Source organism: Planococcus citri, chromosome 4, assembly GCF_950023065.1.
Source record: "Planococcus citri chromosome 4, ihPlaCitr1.1, whole genome shotgun sequence".
Classification (NCBI taxonomy): domain Eukaryota; kingdom Metazoa; phylum Arthropoda; class Insecta; order Hemiptera; family Pseudococcidae; genus Planococcus; species Planococcus citri.
Window position 1 is genome coordinate 51,311,712 of NC_088680.1, and position 25,714 is coordinate 51,337,425.

General features: G+C 31.7%; 1 protein-coding gene across 4 annotated transcripts in view; it reads left to right on the forward strand.

The window, feature by feature from the left end:
• Positions 1 to 25,714, forward strand: part of Hmgcr (HMG coenzyme A reductase) — a 43,261-nt gene that overhangs the window by 16,375 nt on the left and 1,172 nt on the right. For all 4 annotated transcript variants that reach the window (XM_065364155.1, XM_065364156.1, XM_065364154.1 and 1 more), the window contains exons 3-16: positions 400 to 511; positions 1,101 to 1,188; positions 5,134 to 5,324; positions 8,830 to 8,936; positions 9,575 to 9,729; positions 16,927 to 17,055; positions 21,155 to 21,282; positions 21,373 to 21,593; positions 21,689 to 21,883; positions 21,965 to 22,209; positions 22,298 to 22,475; positions 22,558 to 22,667; positions 22,760 to 23,139; positions 23,233 to 23,371. In XM_065364155.1, the coding sequence (XP_065220227.1) occupies positions 400 to 511; positions 1,101 to 1,188; positions 5,134 to 5,324; positions 8,830 to 8,936; positions 9,575 to 9,729; positions 16,927 to 17,055; positions 21,155 to 21,282; positions 21,373 to 21,593; positions 21,689 to 21,883; positions 21,965 to 22,209; positions 22,298 to 22,475; positions 22,558 to 22,667; positions 22,760 to 23,139; positions 23,233 to 23,371 (2,378 nt within the window). The remainder of the gene's footprint in view (positions 1 to 399; positions 512 to 1,100; positions 1,189 to 5,133; positions 5,325 to 8,829; positions 8,937 to 9,574; positions 9,730 to 16,926; positions 17,056 to 21,154; positions 21,283 to 21,372; positions 21,594 to 21,688; positions 21,884 to 21,964; positions 22,210 to 22,297; positions 22,476 to 22,557; positions 22,668 to 22,759; positions 23,140 to 23,232; positions 23,372 to 25,714) is intronic.

Genomic DNA, 25,714 nt, shown 5'->3' on the forward strand with positions numbered 1-25,714 from the left:
GTGTGTCGAAAGAAAAGCCTCGAATAAACACTGTTGTGCAGCATTAAAAAAGCCAGAGATATTAATAAATAATAATTTCACGATACGGTTATTTTACGTTAAAATTCACCTTTGCAATTAATGAATCGCACATATATTCCCTTATCAGTGATTAGTACCACTTATATGTAGTAAATCGAAAGTATAGGAAAAAAAACGACTACGTAAAAGAATTATGTATGTTAGGAGTGATTTTGTGCAAATTGATAAAATTGAATACCACCGCATGTACATAAATGACGAAAAGAAATGAGAAATTTGCGCGAAAAATTGAATAATTTAATATACGTATACTTATGCTTTGTACACCTACGAGTGAAGAGTCAGCGAGAATAATTCGTACGTTTAATTTTGTTGTAGGAAACAAACGCCGTAGACATAATATTCATGACAATAATTAGATGCATAGCGGTGTTATATGGTTATTACCAGTTTTGTAAATTACGCAAGTTGGGATCTAATTACATTCTAGGTAAGTAATGCATTTGTATTACGTAAATATACGGTTGATTCTTCGTATAGTATAAAACGTGTTCGGGTTGATTAATACGAATAAGTTGATGATGAAGAAGGTGGAAACACGTACGATTTATAAACTTATACAATAGATATAGGTACGCATCCGATGCTGGTGATTTTTTTTTTAGCACATCACATCGATCTACTGAGTAGGTAAAAAAAAACGAATTTTTGAAAATTTATTTCCTACACTTACCACTTGCAAAAAAGTGTATACGTCTCGTACTTGGTGCAGGCTTGATAGATGTTAATTTTCTCGAATGTTGTGATTGATTTATTGATCAAATGAGCGTAATGGTTAACGAATGTCTTCGTATACGAAAGGTTACCAATTAAACGGTCTAAGCCCTGTTATGAAAAATTAAACGACTCAAGGATAATTAAAAATGGTTTACAAAGATGCGTTATTAAGAGACCTTCCGGCTATTTGTATCTTGATAAAGTTCCGTACGGGTGTTGAGAATTTATTCATTTGTCCTTTCATCGACGAGGTGTGTTTTGAAAAAATTTCAGCAATTTTTTTTCTTCTTATTGTTTTATAGGTATCGCTGGATTGTTTACTGTGTTCTCGAGCTTTGTGTTCAGTTCTACCATTATTAATTTCTTGGGAAGCGATATATCCGATTTGAAGTAAGTACATTTTTTTTTCAATATGTTTTGAGATTGTTTGCTTTTGCTACAGTGCTAAAGGTCGCGAATTTCGCAATAATGCGGACGTATTGTGCTATGGTGGTTTGAATTGTGCGACGTTTGGTATGGGAAATGTTTAATTTAACGTAAAAAAGTCGTGGAATTTTTATTTACAATGAGGATAGTTTGGGTGAAATTTAAAGGGGAGGAGGTTTTGGAGTTTGATTTTTTTTTAGGTGAAATTTTCAGTTGCCAGTTATTTTGCTGATGGTGCCCAATTTTTCGAAAATATTCTGACGGAAGTTAGATTTTTTGATGCGAGATGTTTCAGAATCTGTGCAATCAAAATTTCATGTTCTCGAATACGTTTTTCAATTTTTCGAAAATTTTTTGAAATTTTGAGTTGCGATTTTTGATTTTTTTTTTGATTTATCTGATATTGACTCTTATCTTAAACTTGTTGCTGGATTATGATTTTCTTCGTGAATTTTCAAAATTCGATCAAAAACTTGAAAATTGAAATTGGTGGTTGCAAATTTGATTTTTTTTCCTATACAGTAGACTCCCGATTATCCGCCCTAATTGGGGCTGAAGGTATGGCGGATAACGAAAATGGCGGATAATCCAATATAACATTTTCAGGGAAATTATTTTCGCTCAGGTGAAATTTAAAAAAAAATCCAGCTAAAAAAACGAAAAAAACGTTATTTTTTAGAAAAAATTTGAGAAAATTAGCAAGAGTGAGAAAAATATGCACTGAAACGAGTAAAAAGAGCAAAATATGCTGAAATATGCGCTAAAAAAAGCCAAAATATGCAAAAATTTATACATCCGCCCTCAGTAGGTCGGATAATCCGGTAGGGAAGGGCGGACAAAATTGGGTCGGATAAGCCGAAGGGCGGATAATCGAGTGGCGGATAATCGGGAGTCTACTGTAGTTGGTTTAAGGTGTTGAACCCAAAATTTCTTTTTCAGCAGATTTTTGGACCATGATTTGAAATTTTGAAAATATCAAAATTTTAAAAATTGCCAAATTAGCTGACTTTTCTGTTCTGTTTTCTTCTGAAGATGATTTTTTCTCGTGAAATATTGACCCATCCAGCCCAAATTTTTCTCTAAATATGACTAAAAAATTTAACCACTTTTTGTTTGTTTTTATTTGAAAATTTGAAAAATAAATATTTATAATTTGATATCCGAGGAGGAAAATCTGGCTGAAATTTTCTGGAATTGTGAATTTTTGAGTTGGCTACTAGAGTGGGTTGTTTTTCAATTGAAAAAAACATCATGAGAGCCTGGTGAAAAATTACGGCCAAATTACCTTAAAAATACGTAGGAATAATAAATTTCAAATTTTTAAGCTAACGTTGTTGAGATCATTTGACCATCATTTTTTGTCAAGCTCCTATTCTGTTGGATACTTTTTGAAATGGATTTAAAAAATATTCTTCACAGTTGAAAATAGCAATCTTTTTTTCAAAAATCCAACACTTTAGCTTAAAATAATATGAGTTTGCAATTTTTTGTTTTATCATTGTAAAAATAATAAGGTTCAAAATTTTGGAAAATTGCTCAAAAAAATTGGCTGAAAATCGGTAAAATTGAAATAAAAATCTTATATATCGGCTGTGAAAAAACTTTCAGAATCTCGTCCTATTAAAATCAGTATTTTAAATTATCTGAAGTTTACAAAAAAAAAATTTTATAAACGAATCACCCGAAAACTGCCAAAAAAAAGCAAAAAAATTCTTACCAAAACTCATTTAAAATTATATTGGAATTGTAAAAAAAAAATACGCTCAAACCTTGAGAAAAATGAATAAAATTGCCATAAAACTTTTTAAACCTGACAAAAAATTTATTGAAACTCTACAAAAAAAAAAAATACGTTGAAAATCAATCTATTATTAGTTCAAATTTGAGTCAGTTACTAGAATAAAGAGGTCAAAATCATTGGGGATGTTGTAAAAGTAAAAGTTTATTTTCTGAAAGGAAAATGGTCCTACAAAAAAAAAAAGGTTAGTTCATCACCCTTGGCTACGCTACTGACCCCCTTCTCCTCGCTCGTCCAATTTCGACAAACACCAAGTAGATTTAGGGTTAAAAAAATGGGTACGAAGTCCTTATTTTCTATCAGTAGTTTTTTTTTTTTTTTTTTTTCTAGGAAGGTTTATCTTTGAGGTAGGTATTTTTACAGGAGTTCAAGAGTTCAATTCTTATCATCTGTCGCAAATATCTCGAACACTAATCTCCCTAAAAAATTTTAATCATAGTGTACCTACTGATAAGAAATTTCACTGTCCTGCTTCAATTTTATTTATATTTATTTTTTTCGTTGCATGCTTAATTGCTCCTTTGGCCCAGAAAATTAAATTTTATTGTCAAAAACAATTCGAAAAATCGGGAAAAAATTCAAATAAATGAAAAGTTTATTTTGCAAAAAAATGTGAAGTAACGAAATATTTGCATCATTTTCTGAAAAGCAAAGTGAAAAAACACGTCAGAATCACCTATCAAGTTCCAAATTGCATACTGCGAAATAATTCGTTCAAAGTTTAATCAATTTCCAGCCACAAGCCCTCGATAAAGTTTGACAATTTGGTAAAAAATTGCAAATGCTTGAATACTACTTCCCCCCACCCTCCCTTCCATCTTCTCCACGCCCACAAAATTGGAGCAAAAACCATCGAAAGGAACTTGTAAAAATCATTAATAGGGTCTTCGACGATTTATCAATGTTTCTCATGCAATAAATTGTTTCAGCTCCTTCCAACCTTTCTAAGATTCAAAAATACAAACCATAAATTTTTATTAATCATTGCAAGGTAAATCTTTACGTCATAACAATTCTTTGAAAAACTATAAAACTCTAATCACCAACTCTCATCAAAAATCTGTATTTTTTTGTCAAAATTGTATCTTTATTTTGAAAATAAGGAAGTGTAATTTACGAAAAACGAGCACGGTACCTATAATCACGAAATTATCTTTCAAAACCCAATCTATGTTGATCAATATCTCAATTTTTACTGTCAATTTTATATTTCCTCGTACAACATCAATTCACCTAAATTTTTCATTCATCTAAACCTAGTAAAACAGAGAAAAAGAATATCCCATGACTTACCAAAAAATATTGAACAATGTGAGTTACATTAACTAGGTCAGTTCCCTTTTCTTTTTTATCCATGTTTTTTGTCATTTTTTTGTACAGATTCGTCTATATTCGAGTCCGAAGTCTGTTAAATTATCGTCGTCATAATTGATACGTAGAAAGATAGTCTAGTTGTTGGAATAACATTGCCTATTGGAACTACTGAAGGTTATCTAATCGGTTATAATGTAGGGCAAAGCCCTATTTTTTCATTGATATGCCTCTGGGTGTTTCATTTTTGCTGGTCGATGATTCATTTTATGTATTGGCGAAATTAATTATTGTTTATACGGAATTTTTTTAGTTCGTTGACCGGCTTGTTATCGGTTTAAAGAGGAAATTTCTTGATGTATTTAAGAATTTTTATTGTGGCGGATTTGAAAATTGTTGTCATTTTTTTTTTTTTTTTAATTCAAAATTGTCAAACAAATTGATTAATTTTTGGCTTCGAATTATCGTATCATTTGCTGATTCTAATCTGTCTACATTTGAAAGAAAAGGCAGACTATTCCGATCCATATTACATAAGAATCAATCAAGGGTTGAGTACATCTACGTCTCCGTATATATTTTAATGATTTAAACTTGAAACGTGCTTCAACCAAATTAACGTAGTCGTACCACCACCACCACCACCACCATCAGCAACATAGCTGCAGCGACAATGCAAAAAGATTTATCATCCTTACATCACCGCAATTCGAATTCGCGACTTCCGCGTGACCTAGAAAAATTCTCAAGACTAATCTAATGGGCGCTGGTTTGCGTTTGTTTTTTTTTTTTTTTTACAGAGATGCGTTGTTTTTCTTCGTGCTGGTGATCGATCTGTCAAAAGCAACCGTACTGGCTCAATTTGCCTTACATGCGTCTAATTTGCAACAAGTTAATAAAAACATCGCCAAAGGAATGGCCATCATGGGACCTACTGTTACGTTGGATACGTTAGTCGGATCGCTGGTTATTAGCGTTGGCACTTTGTCAGGTAGCGAATTTTTTTCTACCTCATAGGCTAGAAGCACTAGAACCGGTGTTCTGAACTATAAAGATAGTATCCGCGTATTATATAACATACTCGATTCGACTTCGACCGACCTGATCACGATTTCGGTTACTTGTACGTATGTCTATGTATAAAATTGCTCAATGATGGCCCGACTAGACTCTCGACGACGGTTTGCTCTTTATTCAGGAAATACGAAAGGCAATTTTTTTTTCTTTCGAGGAGTCGTTTTACATTAATCTTTTTTTTTACGACGAGTGATAAGGCGTATTGGTTTCGCATTCCTCGTCGAAGTTATTGTACTCGTTATAAATGATATAGGTATAGGCTCGAATTGATAATTAATTGGTAATGAATATTATCACATATTTTTTTCATTTTAATTCTGATTTGGGTGATAGCGGAGGGAAAACGAGGGCAGAGGGCACGTTGACTTTATATTGTTCACGATGCGTGTGTTCGGTCTGGTGTGTAATCGCTTATGAATTCAAATGTAGGGATAAGGGTCATTGTAATTAAGAAATTTTTCCCTTCGATTATCATCTTATACTAAAGATGTGATGTGTTTGCTTACACTTGATATGTTCATTTACCTGACATGTGAAGTGATGAAATTTGTAAAGTGTGTTTTACGATTATTTTTGAATATTTTCCATCCTCCAATAACCGAAAAATAATTTAGTTCAGTGAAACTCAGTTCCAAGAGGGTGGATGACGTTTTGAGTATTAATATTCCCAAATAAATTTTACTCCCCTCTTTCTCCGAAAACAAAGTCTGTAGGTCGAGTGTGAGAATAGAAAAAATATACAAATTTTTTTCTAAAAGTTACTCAAAAATCCTGCTTTTTACCTTTTTACAAAAAAAAGCGCAAAAAGTCGATCTTTTTAACCGAAAAATTGACCAAAAAGAGTCTCTCGTAATTTTCAAAAAACATTGCGAAAGAGAACTATTTTGTTGGCCAAAAATTCTCGCTTTTTAGCAATTGAAAAGTCTGTTTTTTTAGGTATCTAAAAATTGTCAAAAATTACCAAATGAAAAATTTTTAATTTTCAAAAAAAAAAAAAAAAATACAAAAAAAATGTAATTTTGTTGCCAATATTTTAATTCTCAAAAATTGTAGATCTTTGCTGTAATTGTCAAATTTTTACTCTTTATGTATATTTATTTTTTTTATAAAAATTATCCAAAATCAATGCTTAGGTATCTGCCAGAAATTGCCAAAAGTAAGAATTGTTTGCCAATAATTCTCAAAATGTTTGTACTTTTTGCTGAAATTGTCAATATCTTTGCTTTTGGCCCAAAGTACGAGTCCTGGAAATACACTTATCAATCATCGATTTCATTTCTTCAAAAATTCCTCTTCGTTTTCCTCGAGTACGCGAGTAAAGTAGGAAGAATTTCAAAAATAAAAAATAAAATTAAGCATAAAAAATAAAAATTATTTTTTAAACATCACGTTGAAAACTTGAGTCAGTAACAATTTTTTAAAAATTAAATGATACTCGTATTTTGTTTAAATTTTTTCAAAATGGTGCTGTTTATGGAATTATTGTTTTTAAGACGAATGGCTCGTGTTCAAAAGGACCTTGAAAATTTTTATTTATTTTTTTTTTTGGAAATGAAATTTGAAATTTTTTTGCAAATGGTTTTAAGTAAATAAGTACATATTTTTAAATTTTCTTGATTTTGGAAAGAAAATAGCAAAATTCAATTTGAGTTTTTTGACGTTTTCTAGTTTTTTTTGGATTTTTTAGAAAGAGAAAAATTGGACTTCTTTGATGTACATGGTTCCAATATAGCTGGAAGGAGAGGAGGATAGACGAATTTTAAAATAACTTTGAATATATTTGCTGAAAAGAGTTTTTCTGCAGCATCCAAAATTCATACAGATGAAATTTCATTCATTTAAATTTTTTGAAAATGTATGTAAGAAGTTTCAAGGGGGAAAAAATAGGAAATACCAAGAAATTTTATTGGGGTGGGATTTTTCAAGCTCCCATTTTCCGAACCACTTCATTGAAAATGTCCTTATCCCTTCATATTGTATGGACCCTATCGGAAAATTTCTTAAACAAAAAGTGGAGATCAAAAAACATCACGCGTGATTTTAGTCCTTACCAAAAAAATACTGGATGCCTCCCCTTCCTTCTTGTCCCCCTCCCCTCCCCTCCCTCTCAAATAGCCAAGATTTTAGTCAAGTTTTTAAAAAAAATTATTTTATTTTTAGGTATATCTTTTGACAACTTTTCCAAGTTTTCGTGTTTTGTTTCAATTTTTTTTTTTTTTTTTTAAATCAAAAGAGCAACATTTTTACAATTTTGAAAATGATTATTCTTGTACCTACAAATTTTCACAGTAATTCATTTCTTAAGAAATTTTGTCAAGTTTGATTTTAGAAAAATTACCTATTCAATTTTTTCGAGTAAGTTTGATTTTTTGTTAAACGATAATATTTCTCCAATTTTTGGAAAAAATTATTTTTCATTTTATTTATGGCTTTTTATGTTTCTATTCGTTTTGTTCAAATTGATTTTTTTGGTCTTTTTTGGTGATTTATTTTTTTTTATTTAAAAAAATTTCGAAATATAAATCATTATTTTGTCTAAATATAAATCGTTAGTATTTTATTTTATTTTTTTTTCAATATTTTTTTTTTAGGGATTTTAATTCGTCAGTTTAAAAAAAAATCAAAATACCTGCTTATTTGATTGAAAAATTTTTTTTGATGTTTTTCAATATTTTGTTTTTGGTTTAATGAAATACCTACCAAAGATATTATATTTTTGTTGGCTGATCTTCTCGTGCTTTTTTGAATTAATTTTCCTGAATGACCCTCCCCCCCCTTTCTCCTCTTCTCCTCGCGTACGTAGATGCGTACAAACATTTATGGCTGTGTTCAAAGATCCCCGCGATAATACATATTGGCGAAATTTCGTGAAATCTTCCAATATTCGAGTAATTTTCTCACGTTTTATCAAAGTGTGACATCTGAGGAGTTGTTATTCTCAAAATTAATTTCCATTCTCCTCCCTTCTGCTCTATTCTGTTCCTTTCGCCCAAAACGTAGTCAGTTTTTACGCTTTACTTCCAATTATACTGTCTGGAAATCGATACTTGAAATTCGATCATTATCGATCGAACGATCAACTGCGTAAATTCTGTCGAGTATTTGCGACGAAAAACTAATGTAAGATGAATATTCGTCGTTTGAATCGTAAACGACAAAATGTTGATTCGGAGAATCGGAGATGTAATCAATGCAGTTCATATTGTTAGGAAAATTTAGAGAAATCGTGCGAGTGAAAAATTCAAGGTCAGAATACGCGCAAAAAATTATTTTTTAAAAGACATGCCTATGTATCCGAATGGAATACCTCACCTACCTGTACCTTTATTATATTCTAACTTAGTTTTCGAATACGATTTAGGTACATTAAGATTAGGTACCTATAAAACGTGTAATAATTTTTGTTTTTTGATTCACAGGTGTGAAAAGACTGGAGATGTTGTGCTGTTACGCGTGTTTTTCGTTCGTAGTCAATTATTTCGTATTCATGACATTTTATCCTGCTTGCTTGTCATTGGTATTGGAGGTAAGTCGTCCTTGGATCTATTTGGGGCTAAATCGATGACCGATTCATTATGTTTTTGTCTCGCGAAACTCGCTTTGATTTGTAAATTTACCTCATCCGGGTAAAAATAACCCGACGATGGGTAATTTTTAGCAAATTCTCGCCATCCGAGTCGAGGTGACTGAACACCGTGTCCGGAACAGGCGCACGACCGATGCACGTGTAATTTGATGAACTCGTCTGACGAGTCGAAAGCTGAGAGAGCAAAGGGACACGAGGGGGCGAAAAAATTTGAAATTATTTAACGTATTATAAATTTTACGCGGACGTGTTGGTTTTCGCGCTTCGGTTACGTAATGTAGAAATTCTTTAATTTTTTTTTTTCGCTCGTCCCAAGGTCGTGTCATGTGTGGAATGAATTAAAAAAGACCTATATTGAATTTAAACATGAATGAAAATTGTTTCTCATTCAATATGCGAGTCTATTTTTAAATATAATCGCCTTCCAGGATCGTTAAATGCGGTTTGAAAGTACCTACATTTAATCTACGGTCTTAAGACTCGACTGATTTGTGATTTAGACGAGGATTTGTGAAAAAATTAAGAATTAATCGACCCGTTTTAGCGAATATTTTAATAAAGGAATTTCTGTATTGCAGCTTTCAAAATGCGGATCGTACGAAAAGAACGCCTGCTTCGAAGTCAAATCACCGTTGGCTGAATTACTCTACGATGAAGGCCATAAGCCAAATCCGGTCGTTCAAAGAGTCAAAGTAATTATGTCGGCTGGAATGATGATCGTTCATGCGCACAGGTAAACTATGCATAATACAGCAGACGTTATGTCGCCTATGATGATTTAATACCTACTCGTACATAATATTGTAAGATTCGAATCGAATCGTCTTCAACGTGATTTCTTATTAACGAAGGTAAACTGCTCGATTAATTGGTCAAAATTCTTAATATTCGTTGGTATTTGTTGTGCCTTTCGAAGTACTTAATTGTTTTACGATGGTGAAGGGTCATCGATGTAGTTAAGGTTTAGGTTTCGATGTTGGACTGATATTTTTTCTCCTTATTTGTCGAAGAGGAATGGTTTGAAAATTTCCTGAAATTGTCCATCTTCGATCAAGCAGAAGTTCCCATGAAAGTTTATGATAATTAATTTTGATTTGATTTCTACATGCTTTCTTTCGCCAAAAACTGACGTAATTGTAAACGTACGATAAATACACGAATTAGTTTTTCGATTACCGATAAAGATGACATCATTCTAGAAATTTCATTTCACTTTTCTATTACGTTGTTCGTGATAATGACGAATAGGAACATCTCGTTGAAAAAATATCGAAGGAAATGATGCAATGGTATAATTGATATAACCCACTCGTAGAATTTTTTCGGTTTCTGCGCGATTCAAGATGTGTCTGAGAACGAAAAATCCATACTGTCTTCTCATATTTGTATTTTAATTTACAAAATTTCAGTGTAAATGAAATCACCCTAAGTGAAAGTGAGATCAGTTTTCTGTACGATTTAATGACCCTTTTAAAAACATAATTGCATATAATTTACGTGCACTCTTCGAAGGAATCTGAAAAGTTTTTTTGGAATTTAATTTTTAAAATAGATCTGCGAACGTTTGAGTAAGTAGGCTCTCTTGAAGCTTGAAATCTAACACATTATTCGTGAATTAATCACATGATTTCTCATTTGTTGTGGCTTGATGCTGAAATTTTTCCGGTTTAAATCTTATTTTAGCTGGTTTTGTATTCAAATAAATTTAGGAAAAATATCTTCCGGGTTCACCGACCCTTTAACCCCCCCCTCTCTAGATTCACGATACGTGGCCATATTGCTTCATCAGCTTATCTTTCATTACTTTTCATCATTATTACCTTGAAAAGTTGGTATAAGTTGATTGTTTTATTGGTGTTTATTTCATCTCTGTGAAGTTCTCCTTCCTCATTTCTTCGTTTTCTCTCTTCCTCCGGCCATCTCGAACTATTTCAATCAGTACTTCATCAGGATGGCTGGACAGTTCTACGTGTTTTGTTTTTATCCTGTTTTTGTGCTAAAATCACCAAATAGACTTATTTTTTTTGGCATTTTGCAATCAAACTTTGAAAACTTTTATTCTACTATCAAAATTTTGAAATCTTTTTCTTTTCTGGTCTTCCTTGACGGGTGTAAAAATATTGACCCTCTTTCCCTCCCCCCCCCCCCCGGAAATATTGGAAAAGATATCTTACTAACAGTCCATGAGTATGTTCTGTTTTTTTAAAAAAATTTTTGAAGCAGTTTTCAATCTGTATTTTAACTTGTATAAATAAATACTCAATGTTTTTTTTTTTTTTTTTTAAATCGAAAACTTGAATTTACTAATTATAGTTTTGAACATCGAAAAACGTGACATTGACCTTGTGACCATAAGTGAAAATTATTATTTTGAAAATAGAACTACCTGTGTTCAAAAAATGTTGAAATATTTGACGATTTCCTATCATCTTGGTAAATTCCAATTCTCATTTCGTAAAATGAAAAAAAATTCCATGTAGGTATTTTTGTTCGACAATCCTTGCTCTCGTTCAATGGTTCATGGTTTTTCGTAAATTGATAATATCAGCATGCCTAATTAACTTGTAATTAATCTACTTTCTGTTTCTTGATACCTAATATGCTACGAGTATTCATAATAAATGTACTTATACCTCTACTACCTGCCCACCTGATTGAAATTTAGCGTTCTTAAATCCTCCATTAAAGTGGATATTTTTTGATAATATTTTGTTAAACTCGTCACATGTTAGTGCAGGTGGTTTATTAACTTATGACGTACGACGCCCTTCGCAATCGTATAGCAAAATATCGATGAAATTGATTAAATCGACGCGACGGTGTAAATTACCTGCGATTTGTTTGTTTGTATATTTTCTTCGTAGATTTGTTGTTTTGATTCTCAAATTTCAAACTATCGACACCACACGTGGTTTTTTTTCTCCACAAAAATGATCCAATCCAATAAATCAATGCGATAAATGAAAATGAAAAGTATTAATATCGGATTATGATTTTATTAAAGCGAGTTTTACGACTATCATTGTATTTTAACGGTTTGGAACCGGTTCTGTGTACGATGTTTTATTAGGAATTGAGCCAACAAAGTGTAGGTACGAATTGAAATTGACGAACCTTGACTTTATCGTGGTATGGGAATTTAAACGTGTGAAAAGTTGATAATTTTTTTTTCAAAGGAATAATAAATTTGGCATTAGTGCAAATTCCAGCTACGATATTCGTGAAATATTTTCTAATATTGATAAAAAGGTGATAAATTGTTGGAATTTTTTAGAGAAATTGCAGTTGGTGTCTGGTACTTGGTATTTATATAGTATCTAACCTGCCACCTATTCCATTTTAAAAATTGGCAATTGGCATGTAGGTTGAAAAAAATGGCAGATTTTGTAATCTCATGCAGACATGCTAATTGCTGAATCTCTTTCAAGTTATCAAGTATTTGATTGAGTTTTTTACCATCCGCCCCTCTTCACTTATTGAATAGGTAATTTGGAAAATCAAAATTTATGGTAAAATTAAATATTTGAAAAACGTATATTTATCTTTTACTTAGGGATGGGGGAGGGGGGGAGGGAGTAAACGAGATTAATTTTGAAACAGAAAACTTTTTCCACTTTTGCCTAAAATAAATTTGTAAAAAATTGGTTTCACAGTATCAGTGATTTTCTGCTGTGTTGATGATTTTTTTTGTTCAAAATTTGAGAATTTCACATAAAATGTTGAACGTATTTATATTTCTGTGAGGATGCGTTTTATGGAAGAGGAAGAGGAGAGTGCTGAAGAGACATTCCGTTGAAAATAATTCCAAAAATGAAAAATTCATTCCTATACTGCCAAGATTTCGCATTTCGATATGGAAATTTTGTTGGACACGCTGTATGTTCCAGACTTTATTGAAATTTTCAAGCAACACCAGATGTTTTATTAGAGAAAAATCTCAGAACTGAGATAATAGAATTGAATTTTTTTTGCAACGTGTAAACAATCTATTTTGCTCTCAGGAAGCACCATAATTTCTCCTAAAACCAACATTTTTGTAGTTTTTTAATTTTTTGAAAAAATTGACTTTTTTAAGTAATTACAAAAATTAATTTTTTGAGATACCTATTATCTAAAAAATGAATTTTTGGAAAGAACAACCTGTTCCAAAATTTTTGCAACTGAAATTTTCAGGCGTGTGAATTAATTTTTCGATTTTTGATGAAGCTTTTGAAAAGTACGAACCTCTTAAACAAAATTTTATTGAGCTACCGTAACTTTTGCAAGATTTCGATTTTCTCCATTTTTAAAAAGAGGTGAAGAATGTGATTTGGCATCCCTGTTTTCAAGTTGCTCCACTTGAAAATCCATAATTTCAGCAGTGGTGTGATTTTTAAGATTGTAATAAGAGTTCATTTTTTTTGTAGTGATTTACCGAGTGAAGAAAAAAAATGTCATCCTTCTGTATTCATATTTTGAGTGCAAATTTTGGAGTTTTTAACCTGGTTAAAAAATCAACATTAAAATGCTCATCTGAAATTCACCAAAACGGTAGATTTTCATATTGGACATATCAAAAGTAGGTATTACCTAAACTTTTTGTTAGGATTTTGAGAATTTATTTAGGAAATTAAAATTTTCTGGGAAGATTCATAGGAGGGGAAGAGGGGAGGAGTTGAATTCGTTTTTGATGAGTCAAGATATCTTCTATAGGAAACAGATTATCAATTTTTTTCAAAATTAATTGTATTTCAGAATTATTCATTTTTTTGATGAAAAACAGTCACACATATTTTTTTTCAGGGGGGCGTACAAAAAAATGCTCAGGATTAATTGCTTCATTAAAAAAAAAATCCACCCTTCAATCAGGGTGTCTACAGGTAGTGAAAGTAGTGAAAAGGTGACTTTGAAGTGAAAATGTAGTGATTCTCAGAAATTTGGCTTAAAAGGTAGTGAAACACGATAAAAAAAACCCGGATAATCCGATTTTCCACACATTAAAAAAAATATAAAAATCACTGCTAAAAATTAGAAAAAAAATCCTCCAGGATCTTTCATATTTAAAAAAATTTTGTTCTCGAAATAGTTAGGTACTTACTTATAGCGATGGTTTTATAATTATTGAAATTGATTTCAAATTGATGAAAACGTACACGCCAATGTAAAAAATTACAAAGTCCAAACCAAAAAAAAAAAAAAATTCGAAAAAATTAATTTTTGGAGAAAGGGGAGTTGAAAATATTTTGGAAGATGTTGATTTTTTTTTTTTTGAAAGGTAGTGAAAAAGTAGTGATTTTCGGTCAAAAAATTCGCGTATAGTCACCCTGTCAATTAACAATTGAGGCGTTTTGATTCAACCAAAATGACCCAAAAATTGCATACTTACATCAAAAAATTGAATGATCGAATTTACAATTTATTTTGAGTCCCAAGTTTGATACAAGTATAGAAAATAATATTTTTCAGTCCCAGATTTTTCAAAAAAATCTGGCAATGTGCTAAAAAATGTGATACGAATGACTGTTCTAATTCTGATGAAACTGTTATTTTTGTCATATTCAACCAGTTCATTACCTACCTTTCCTGGTTCACTTTTGATATGAGTGGAAAAAGAATGCATTTTTGGACCGTCTTTCTAAAAATTTCCTATTCTGAATTTTGATCGACAATATTTTAGCTAAAAATCGCGTTTCAAGGCTCACTTTCGTCACGAGTGGGAAAAACTATGTTTTCTTCGAAGCCAACTTTTTTAAAAATGTAATCAAATTTCTAAAATTGCGAATGAGCTGCATGTAATTTGGCAGTCTTCTGTTACTGTCAGATATTATCACGTTTTAATAAGGCCCAATTTCAACATAAATGATAAAAGATGTATGAGGAGGGGGAGGGGAGGGGGATTTTCACGAAAAAATGTCAAACTCGGGCTCATAAACGGTTATAATACGTTACTGAAGTTATTAAAAGTTATTTTGGGCAACGTTTTCAAATTTTGGTTACTGATTTGCATTTTCCAGAAAAAAATGGAGCACGATCTCCGTAGCTGTGCATTTTTGGTATCATTTTGGGTGGGAAAATGTATTTTTTGCTCGATTTTTAGAGCCAATTTATTGTACTGGAAACATTTTGTTGCTCTGAAATACGTCTTTGTAAAAGTCTAATTTTTTGAATTTTTTTGGTCATTTTTGGGTCTCTCTAAGCTGGAATGAAAAAACACGAGCCAAATCGATTCCTGAGTGACCTAAAAGTTGTTCAAAAAATCAATTCAAGCATCTTGAATTTTGAAATTTTTTAGAGATGGTTTTGGAACCCATTCCAAAAATTGAAATTTTGAATTTTGAGTATAGGGTAGGTCTCCTTAAGTCATCAAGTGGCTCCTTCGTTAACTTTCAACGATGCATTTAAACCCTTCAAAAAATTACAATTTCCCATCGTATCCATATCTTAAATGCGTATGCAAGTTTTTCATTATCGATTTAATCAGCTTTTCTTCGAATTATCTCTCGAATATCGCAAAACATTGACTTATCAGGAAGTTGTTATTTAACGCATTAATTGTCTGCTGCATTTCATTAGCATTTGAAAAAGGATATTACATTTCTTGCATGTAAGGTACTTTACTCTATGAGTCAGTTATAAAAAATAAATACCTTTAAGAAAAACCCGTTCATTGATCAGCTCATGCACTGAGGTAATTTCATAATTAACTTGGTGTCAAGGAAAATAATACGTCAGCTGGATGGGTTACTAGGTGTTATTGAATGGAGTACCTCAACAATGCAAAACACCTCTATCGATGGAGGAGGTATAAAAGGTACATATCCGCGATAAATAATACCTACCTGTATGAAAACAAGCTAAAAATAATCTCAATTTTGAACGAATCAATCGGTAAAAGTACCAATAATACACACAGGTAATAGGTAAACGTATACCGCATACAATGTAGGCTAATTGTCAATGTTCCAAATACATACTACTCGTACAAAGATTTACGCATCATGTTTCATGTACCAATGTCTTTATCTGTACCAAGTTTACCCTTCGCTTTGTCGAACAGGTTGATGGGTATACTCGAGTAGCGAGTAACTTATTTCCGTTGTGTTAGGACAGTTTTGAGGATGTGGCTTTTTTTTATATGTTTGTTGTGAAGGGGAGAGAAAGGGGTACTCGGGTATCTCCTCTACCTACCTATACGAGTAGCTATGCATATGATAATTTATTGTCATCATTGTGATGTAAATCGACATTAGCCGATTTATTTATAGTTTACTGTGATTTCGAGATTTTCCTCTCAGATAAATCGAATATATTCTCGAATGGTATAATACGTACGAGTCGATGTCGAAGACGTAGTAGAGGTAGTTTCGCGTTTGATCAGTATACTTAAATTTTCTTACCGCTAATTTTTCCAATACTCTTGCACCTGCAGTACCTACTTAGCTAGATGTATAGATTTTGGTGATTGAATTAAGTATTGTCCATGAGATGGAAATTTATAATTTTTGTGTAAGTTGATGTACGTACTAAATAGCTAATCTGAAAAACACAATCTTGAGAATATGGGGAATGGAATCGATGCGACGAATTTAGAAAATTTTCACATCGTTTTATATTGCGCAATTAAAATGACGTCCGCGGTTGAATTTTCAAATCGAGTAGTTTACCTAGTTGTCTGTTTTATTTAGAGAGTTAGGTAATTAAGTATGTTTCTTTTTGTCGCGGCGTTAATTAAAAATCGCGCTTTTCGAGCTCTCGAAACCCGCACGTGAGAATTTTAAATATTGTACTCGCAAAGTAAAACCGAGTTTTTGTATATTTTTTGAGAAAATTTCGCGTAGTCTAAAATATTACCTTATAGTTCGATTGAAATTTGACTATGTGAATCGAAAATTAAGCTATTTTTGGTACATCGAATAATGGATTTAATGTCGTTTTGTTTTCGATTTTATAGTCGCTGGTCTTTGAATAATATGGATGGCAATGATGCTAGTAAAATGTTCCCAGTGGTGCCCGGCAATACGACTCATACGTTGATTAGAGATGATGCCGATGTCGCAGCTGTTCAAGGAGATTTGATGAAGTAAGTACAAAGTATTGAGTTTTTTTTACGTATTTATTCGTAGTCGAGATTTTACGCTGTTTTTGTTCATTCGTCGATTTACTTACCTGATAAGTTGCTGCGGTTGGTGTTGGTGATCGTTTAAGTGTGGTTTTTCGATTCGAATATACGATTTTTTATTCGCGTGTAATATTTCGAATCATTTTTATCAAATTTTTTCAAACTACGAATCTGATAGGATTGGTAGGTTTCGAGTTGATTGATTATTCGAGAGTTGTAGAATTTGATATTTTGGTCAACTTGGATTTGAAAAGACGTAGCCTACTGAATATTTCAATCTTCCAAGTTGATTTTTGGGCTTTACATTCTCAGATTAAAAGTTGCAAAAATATCAACATTTCAGATAATGAAGGGATCTCAAAAAAATTTCATTTCAATTTTCTGAATACCTATATTTTTGTCTCTTTCCCTCAGTGATTCGTTAACTGCAAATTCAAAATAAAAGGAGCTCTTGAAAATCAAGTTGAAAATTTAAAACGATTTCTCCATCTGTTTTAAAACTGGGAACTAACGTTTTCAAAATTAATGTTTTTTGGTAATACAGTTTGAAAGGTTACCGAATTTTGAGACTTCGAAAATGTGATAGAGATTTTAATTGATTTTCTTAATTTTTCTTAATTTTTTCTATTTTAAAAAAGGTGTTTCTTCGAATTTGGATTGGGTGCATTAATTTTCATCAAAATGAATTCGTAAGACATTGCTGAATTCTACACACTCTGATTGTCTATAAGATGAGCTACCCATTTTTTTTTATTGAAGCTATTTGGTGAAAATTTCAAGAAAGGAAAGGGGACGGAGGAGAGGTGAAAATATCAAAGCATCTCACCCAGTTGCTATTTTTTTCACTGGATGAAAAAAATTTGAGAACCATATGCTTACCTAATTGATTACAATGTGCAAATGATTCTCGAGAACTTTCACTCAACTTTTCAATTTTTCTCAAGCAAAAAATCAGGGTGTCTACCAGGTAGTGAAAGTAGCGATTTTTAGCAATTTTGTTTAAAAGGTAGGGAAAAATGAAAAAAAGCGGAAAACCCGATTTTCCACTCGAGAACAATTTTGTAGAAAATGGGTCATTTGTTGACTTTTTTAGAACTTGAATTACATATTTTTGATAACTTTTGCCCTCGCCTCGCTCGGGCTATTTGCTCTTCTTTTTCCATTTAGAAAACTTATTGTTCAAATTCAAGAAATGTTCGAAGTTTCAATCAGAAAAATACTCCCTTACCTCCATAAAAAAAACCTTTTTTTTACTTCTTGAAACATGAACTTTTGAAAGCTTTCTTGGCTTCGCTTCACTCGAGCTCGTTTGCTTTTTTTTCAAGTTTGATTTTTTTAAAAAAAACGATCATTCAAGTTTTACAATTTTGAAGCAAAAATGATAAACTTCTTCTTCCATCACCCAAGAAAACAACGTTTTTATACCCCTCTGATTCTTGATAGCTTTTTCGAAAAAATTGTTAAGTATATTTTTTTCCAAATGTTATTCAAATTTTCCATTAATTTTTTTTTTAATTTTTTATTTTGAAAAAAATTCTTTATTCGCCCAATTTCATTAAGTACAGTAACAAGAACCTTAAAGGTGAAAATAAAATCAAAAATTGAAATAAAAATCTTGGAATATTTGAAAACATTAGAAAAACGAATTATTTTAATGTAAAATTTTGCCCCGTCCACCCCCCTCCCCCTTCTTGAAAAATCCCAAGTGTTTAAAAAATAAAAATGTCTTGCTAAAGTTCTAGAGCTTTTTTATTTTGAAATTTTGTTGGACTAGACACTCTGAAAAATCACTGCTAAAAATAAAAAAAAATCCTTCATCTTTCATATTTGAAAGAATTTATTTTTATTCTCAAAATAGTTGATTTGTTAAAAAAAAAATGAGAAATCGTTCTTGTAGGAGGGGGGGGGAAGGGGTTAAAATATTTTGGAAGGCACTGAAGGCTGTGATTTTTTTTTGAAAGGTACCTAGTGAAAAAGGTAGTGATTTTCGGTCCAAAAATTGAAAAATTCCGGTAAACACCCTGAAAATACACCAAAATGACAATTTTTTTTGGAAATGTGGAAAGGAAGGAGGAGAAACAAGGAGGAGGGTGGAATTGCATTTTCAGTTTTCTTTAGAACTAGAACTTGAATAATTTATAGTTTTTTTTGGAGGGGAAGGGGGTTGAATATCATTTCATTGTTTTCTATTGTAATATTTGTAAAGTTTTTTCCACTGATTTTCAAATTTTTTTTTGCAATTTTTAACCATGTTTTTTAATTTTTTGGGCAAATTTTCATATGTTTTTGATGTTAGTTCATTTTTTATTTTTTTTTTCAGTTTCAATAACTTTTTGAACAAATCTTTCATTTTTTATGGAAAAGGGGGGGGGGTGGGAGGCCAAAATTGGTATTCAGAAGACGTACTTATTTCTTTGATCCTTCGGTTTGAAATATGATCAAGGTACATATTTTATGTGATGGTGTTGATTTTCAATTTTCAAACAAATTTTAGTCCCTCTCTTCCTTCATTTTTGAATAAGTTTGTTTTTCCTTGAATATTCGTATAAATTTCCAAAAATCGTTTTTATTTCTGAAAATATGGGTTTCAATGTTTCATATTTTCTTTTGTTCAAGTCTGAAAGTTTGTTTGATCATTGAAAATTATAACAATGTAACTAACACTATCTTTTTTCAAATCTAAAAATTGAAAAAGAACACTTTTAAATTTTCCTTCCGCCCCTCCCTTCTTCCACCTAAAAAATTAATTTTGTTTGAGAATTCGATTAAAGGAGGAAGGGGTGGTGGTGTAGTGGTATCTAAAACAGTTGAAAAGTTGCTCGTCACTCTAAAATTTTAAAGTATATTATTTTGATAGAAAAAAACCAACATTTTAAATGAGAAGAAAAAATTCAAGAAACATAGGCACCAAAAGTATTGAAAAATTGGAGATCTTTTATCTATTTTTTACTCGTCTCTCTCTGTATATTCGTGATTATATTTTAGTTTTTATTCGCCGCTGATGAAGGCAACTAGCTTTGCCGAAACGTTCGCGATACTTATTTGTGAAATAAATTGCGTGTAGTGTACGACTCTAGTGTTTTTATCCAATGAAATAATATTTAAAAATTAAAAAAAAAAAAAAAAAATTCTCTCCATCACTGAAGTTTAATGATTCAAAAAAGTTTAAAGTCCATATAATCTCCTTCCATCCCCTTTTTCCCTTGTTCTTTTTTTATTTTTAGATTAATTTGATATCGCTGTTTTCCTAAAATAAGTATTTAGGTACTCGATAATTTAAATTTGAAAAATTGGTTACCTATTCGTGAAAAATGAAAGTATGTTTTTTATTCGTTTCTGGATTTTGTTGGAACAATTTTGTTATGTATTTTTTTGGCTTTTTTTTGCTTTTTAAAGTACCCAGTTTTAAAAAAATAGTTTAAAAAAATTTTTTTTTGTTCAAAACGCCTGTCATTATTTTGTGAGATGATATTACTTTTTCTTATTATTGAAAAAATGTATTCAAAATGTTTTTACAATTTTTTGGATTTAAATATCACAACTTTTTTTAAGTGGACCTATCCTTATTTTTTTCAGTTTTCAAAACAAATATAGATTGTCCACAATTTTTTCATTTTTTTTTTGTTTCATTTATTCACTTTTTTCCAATTATGGTTTATCCTTTTTCTTATTTATTTTATTTTATTTTGATATTGGGGAAATGCTTCAACTTTTTCAACACCTTTCAACAAATCAACATCATTTTTTTTATTTTTGTCCTTCATTTTTTTTAAGAAGAGAGTGAAAGAGGATGGTTTTTTCTGCGCATTTTCCTGATTTTAATTGGGGCACTTTTTTTTAATATTATGTACGTCTTTTATAAAGTTTACTCTTCCCTGTTGCTATATCGAGTGAAACTGAATGTTTCATAATCCCAGATCGACTTTTCAATCTTCTCAGAAAAATCGATTTTTTTTTTGATTTTTCACTTCACACTTTTTACTTGTATTATTAAATGAAATCTTCTAAATAATCCAATTTCAGTTTCGTAAAGCATTAATTTTTCAATTTTTAATTGCAGGTTTTTGAGTGGCAGTATAGAACATATCATTATATTGATAATAGTTTTGGCATTTTTGGTGAAATCGATGATCTTCGATAGCAGAGAAGATCTACCTGATCAAATGCTAGAAAGACATAAATTAAAAGGTATTTTTTCTTTAATTTACTATTTCTTATATTTACTCACAAGTCAGCCAGAACAACAATTAATTTTTCGAAATTATTATTTTTTTCCAGATACAAAAGGAATTCAAACCGAAGAATCCTCAAAACCAGTAGTATCTAGTATGTCGAGTCAGACCGAATCTTCGAATGGAGTCGTAGGCGAACCTGTGAGACGCGTCAGAACCGATTCCTGTACCCAGACTGATATCAGTTACGTTGAATTTGAAAGCTGTGATTACGAAAACGGATCTAGCAGAAGTTTAGAAGAATGTCGTGCCATTTATAAACAAAAGGTAAAAACAAATTCTCTTAAAAGCTGACTACGCAAATCTTCACTCTTCAGAACTATGGAGTTGTAATAATATATATTTTTTTTTTCAAATTACAGAATTCAGCGGATGATTTAACCGATAGAGAGATTGGTTTATTAGTCAAAGCGAACGTTATACCGGCTCGAAAGTTAGAAACAGTCGTCAGTGAACCGGTTCGAGGCATAGGGGTTAGACGATTGCTGACTGGAGAAGAGGGGAAATTCTTAGACGCGTTGAAAAATTTACCATATCATAATTACGATTATTCCAAAGTACGTAGATCGTGAAATTCCTAGTTTGGGATACTTTGAAATAAATGAAGATAACTAATCATTGATCGAATTGAAATTTAGGTTATAGGAGCTTGTTGCGAGAATATCTTCGGATATATTCCGGTACCGGTGGGAGTAGCTGGGCCTTTATTAATGGACGATAAAGAATATTACGTACCAATGGCTACGACCGAAGGATGCCTGGTCGCTAGTACAAATCGAGGTGCTAGAGCTTTATACAAATCCGGTGGTGTTGTCAGTTGCCTCACCGGAGATGGAATGACTAGAGGACCAGTGGTTCAATTTCCTTCTTTGAGAGATTCCTAGTAAGTATTATTCATCCGTTCTTCACGATCTCAAGTGATCGAATTATCGAAGTTCGTCTTAATAATCTTGTTTAATTTTTCTCTACAGTGAAGCTGAGCTGTGGATTAAAGATCCGGATAATTTCGAAAAAATCAAGTTGCAGTTCGACGAAACGAGTAGATTTGCTCGATTGCAAAGTATCCAAATTCGTAACGTGGGTCGTTTATTATATATGAGATTTTCAGCCACTACAGGCGACGCTATGGGAATGAATATGTTATCCAAAGTAATTAAAATTGAATTACTGTTTTTTCCCAACTCGACTGGAGATGGTGTATTTTTAATCGCGATGAATTTTCATCCTTTAGGGTACGCAAGCTGCGTTGAATTACATCAAACGAGAACATTTCCCACACATGAGAATCGTCTCGCTGAGTGGAAATTACTGCGCTGATAAGAAAGCAACCGCTTTGAATTGGTTAGTATATCGTGTAGTGTTATCGAATCTGACGATTTTTCTAGTTGAATATTGTCCGGTTTATGTATTAATGGAAAAAATTCACTTCGCAGGATCGAGGGTAGAGGTAAATCGGTGGTTTGCGAAGCCATCGTAACCCAAGACGTATTAGAAAAAGTATTAAAAACCACGGCCAGCGCTATGACCAGAGTAAACACGTATAAAAATCTCATCGGTTCAGCCGTCGCTGCCAGTACCGGAGGATTCAACGCCCACGCTGCCAATATCGTTACCGCTCTGTATATAGCCACCGGACAGGATCCGGCTCAGAATGTCTGCAGTAGTAATTGTATCACCATCATGGAGGTGGACGAAGATAATAAAAATGATCTCCGGGTCACGTGCATGATGCCATCTATAGAAGTCGGTACCATTGGCGGAGGTACCTCGTTACCAGCCCAATCTGCCTGTTTAGAAATGTTGGGCGTTAAAGGTACGTATCCTATAGAGTAGATTTTACATAACGGTCGTTGTGGTTTGATTTTTTATTCGAGTTATGAGATGTGTTTTTTTTCGGTTTGTTTAGGACCAAATAGTGATAATCCGGGTGAAAATGCCCAATTGTTGGCTCGAGTCGTTTGTGCCACCGTCCTAGCCGGTGAACTTTCATTGATGGCTGCTCTCACCGAAGGTCATCTAGTTGAAAGTCACATGAATCATAATAGGTGAGTTTACTGCTTGCTTAACGTGTTAGTTAGTGATAATGGAACTATTTTTGTTCTCCTGAATCAGAAGCTCATTCAAACAAGTTTGACTTTTCAAAAAAAAAAAAACTAAAAATTTCAAAATCTGAATTTTTGGTGAATTTAAATAATTTTATAGCTGTTACATGTATTTTTAAATTCAGTGATTCTCAATCTGAACCTGAGATGATGAATTTTTAACCATCCAGTATAAATTTCCTTTTTTTTCCGACCCATTTTTCACGTTTATCACGCGTTTATCAGACGTTTTAGAATTTTCAAGTTGAATTTTTTTACATAAATTGGAAAAAAAGTGACTCTGATTTTTCTGAGTGATCAAAAACTGGATAGGATTTTATGTTTTTTTTTTTTTTTTTTTCAAATAAAAATGACTCCAGATTTTTTCTTTGGAGGGAAAACTTTCACACCGCAATGTGTTTTTGGGATCAAATTTTTTTTAAAATCGCATTTCAATTTTAGTAATAAAGGAAAGTAATTTTTAAAAAAAAGAGAAAATGAAAATAGATTGATTGAGCCAACAAAAAATTGACTCTACCAACATAAATTAAAAATTTTCAAATTCTAGAAAATTTTTGAAAATTGTCGGTGGCGTCTTCGATATCTCAGAAGTGATTTTTTTTAGAAATTAAATTTTTATATCATTTAATTCCTCTTACTAGATTTGATTTTTGAAAAAAAAAAGTCACATACGAGGTATCAAAAGGCACCACCGACGAAATTCAAATTGAGCTCTGAAAAAATGTCAAAAATGAACGTTAGAACAGAAGAATAAAATTATAAATTTTCAAAAGTTTTCGCCGTAAGCTCTCTTGAGCTATTTTTTTCCCTGCTTTATGAATTTCTATAACATTATGGTTCAAACATTTTAAAATGTCAAGTGCTTAAAAATTTACTTTTCATACTACAGAATATCAGCTAATGTTGCTTTATTTCTCGAATCATGATTTTCTTTTAAAGATTTAGCTCTCGTTTCGCTGAGGCTAATTTGTTTCAAATTTTCGGAAATTGAAATTTCAGGAAACTATCGTTTGAATTTTTCAAATTCGAAGACCCAAAAATTCGACCAAAATTATCCAACCTTTTGCCATTGCTTCGCTCGGGCTGATTTAAATTCTGATGTTCAAATTTTCAAAAATTTCTCAAGACAGTCCAGAAGTGAAAAAAAATCAATCGAGAACTTCCAATCTTTGATATTATCAAACTTCCATTTTTCACCTTGTTAAATTATTCGTCAATTTTTGATTTTTTTAAATGGACATTCGTTGTTCTTGCCTCTCCCCCTCTTTCTAAGGAAATGTTCGAACCGCTTCTTCTGGCTCTGTAAGGTGTAGAAATATCTTGCATTCGGTTTTGTTCTAAAAATTGAGAAAATACCGAAGAAATTCAGTATTTATTTCTATTTCAAGAATTTATTAGGCACCCTGTAGACTCTCATAGCCTCTTCAAGTTTCCAAATGAAGAAAAAACTATGAGAAGGACTTATTTAATTTAGCGACTACGAACCTTAAATTTTCAAACTTTTTTGGTGGCCTTTACAATCGATCAAGGTACATACAATTTTCTAAAATGCGTTAATCTGGCTTTAAATTCAACTTTTTTTCAGCAATAAATTTTTGAAAAAAAATATCTTTGGCATTAAAGATTTTGAAGGAAATTTGTATTTTCAAAAATTTGAAAAATGAATGTACAGATGGTATTTTTTTAAATCTTGTTCTATAATATTTTTCTGATTATTGATTAAAATATTCCATTCTTCCTCTCGAGTGAGGATTAAATCAGAATTCAGTTTATTAAAAAAATATTTAAAAAAGATGTCTGGTGAATTTTTTTTTCAACTTTTTCTCAACTGTAATTTGCAATTTCTTCCAGTTCAATGTTAAATTTGCAAAAAATCCACCAGCAAAATTTTTATGGATTTTATTTGAATTAAGTAGTGTGTATTATTTTTCATCAAAATTTCATTCAAAACCGTGATTTTCCCCTTCAGAACATCTCATCTCACAACTCCTGCCTATTCTTGCAAATTATTGATGAAAAAGTCAAAAAATAATTTGGAATGTTGCGAGCTTAGAAGGAGGGGGGCGGGGGGAGGAGTAAAATCTTGAAAATACTGGAGATGGAGGTGAAATTTTATAAATAGAAATACATATTTGGCTCAAGGTTCAGCAGAATTTTTGAAAAGATCATCTTCATCTTCAAATCTAAATTTCAGTGACATTTTCACGAAAAGGTCATGAAGTCGAATTGATGAACTGAAAATTTTGATAAGAAGTTTCTCATGCTCTTTTTTAAATTCCAAACTTG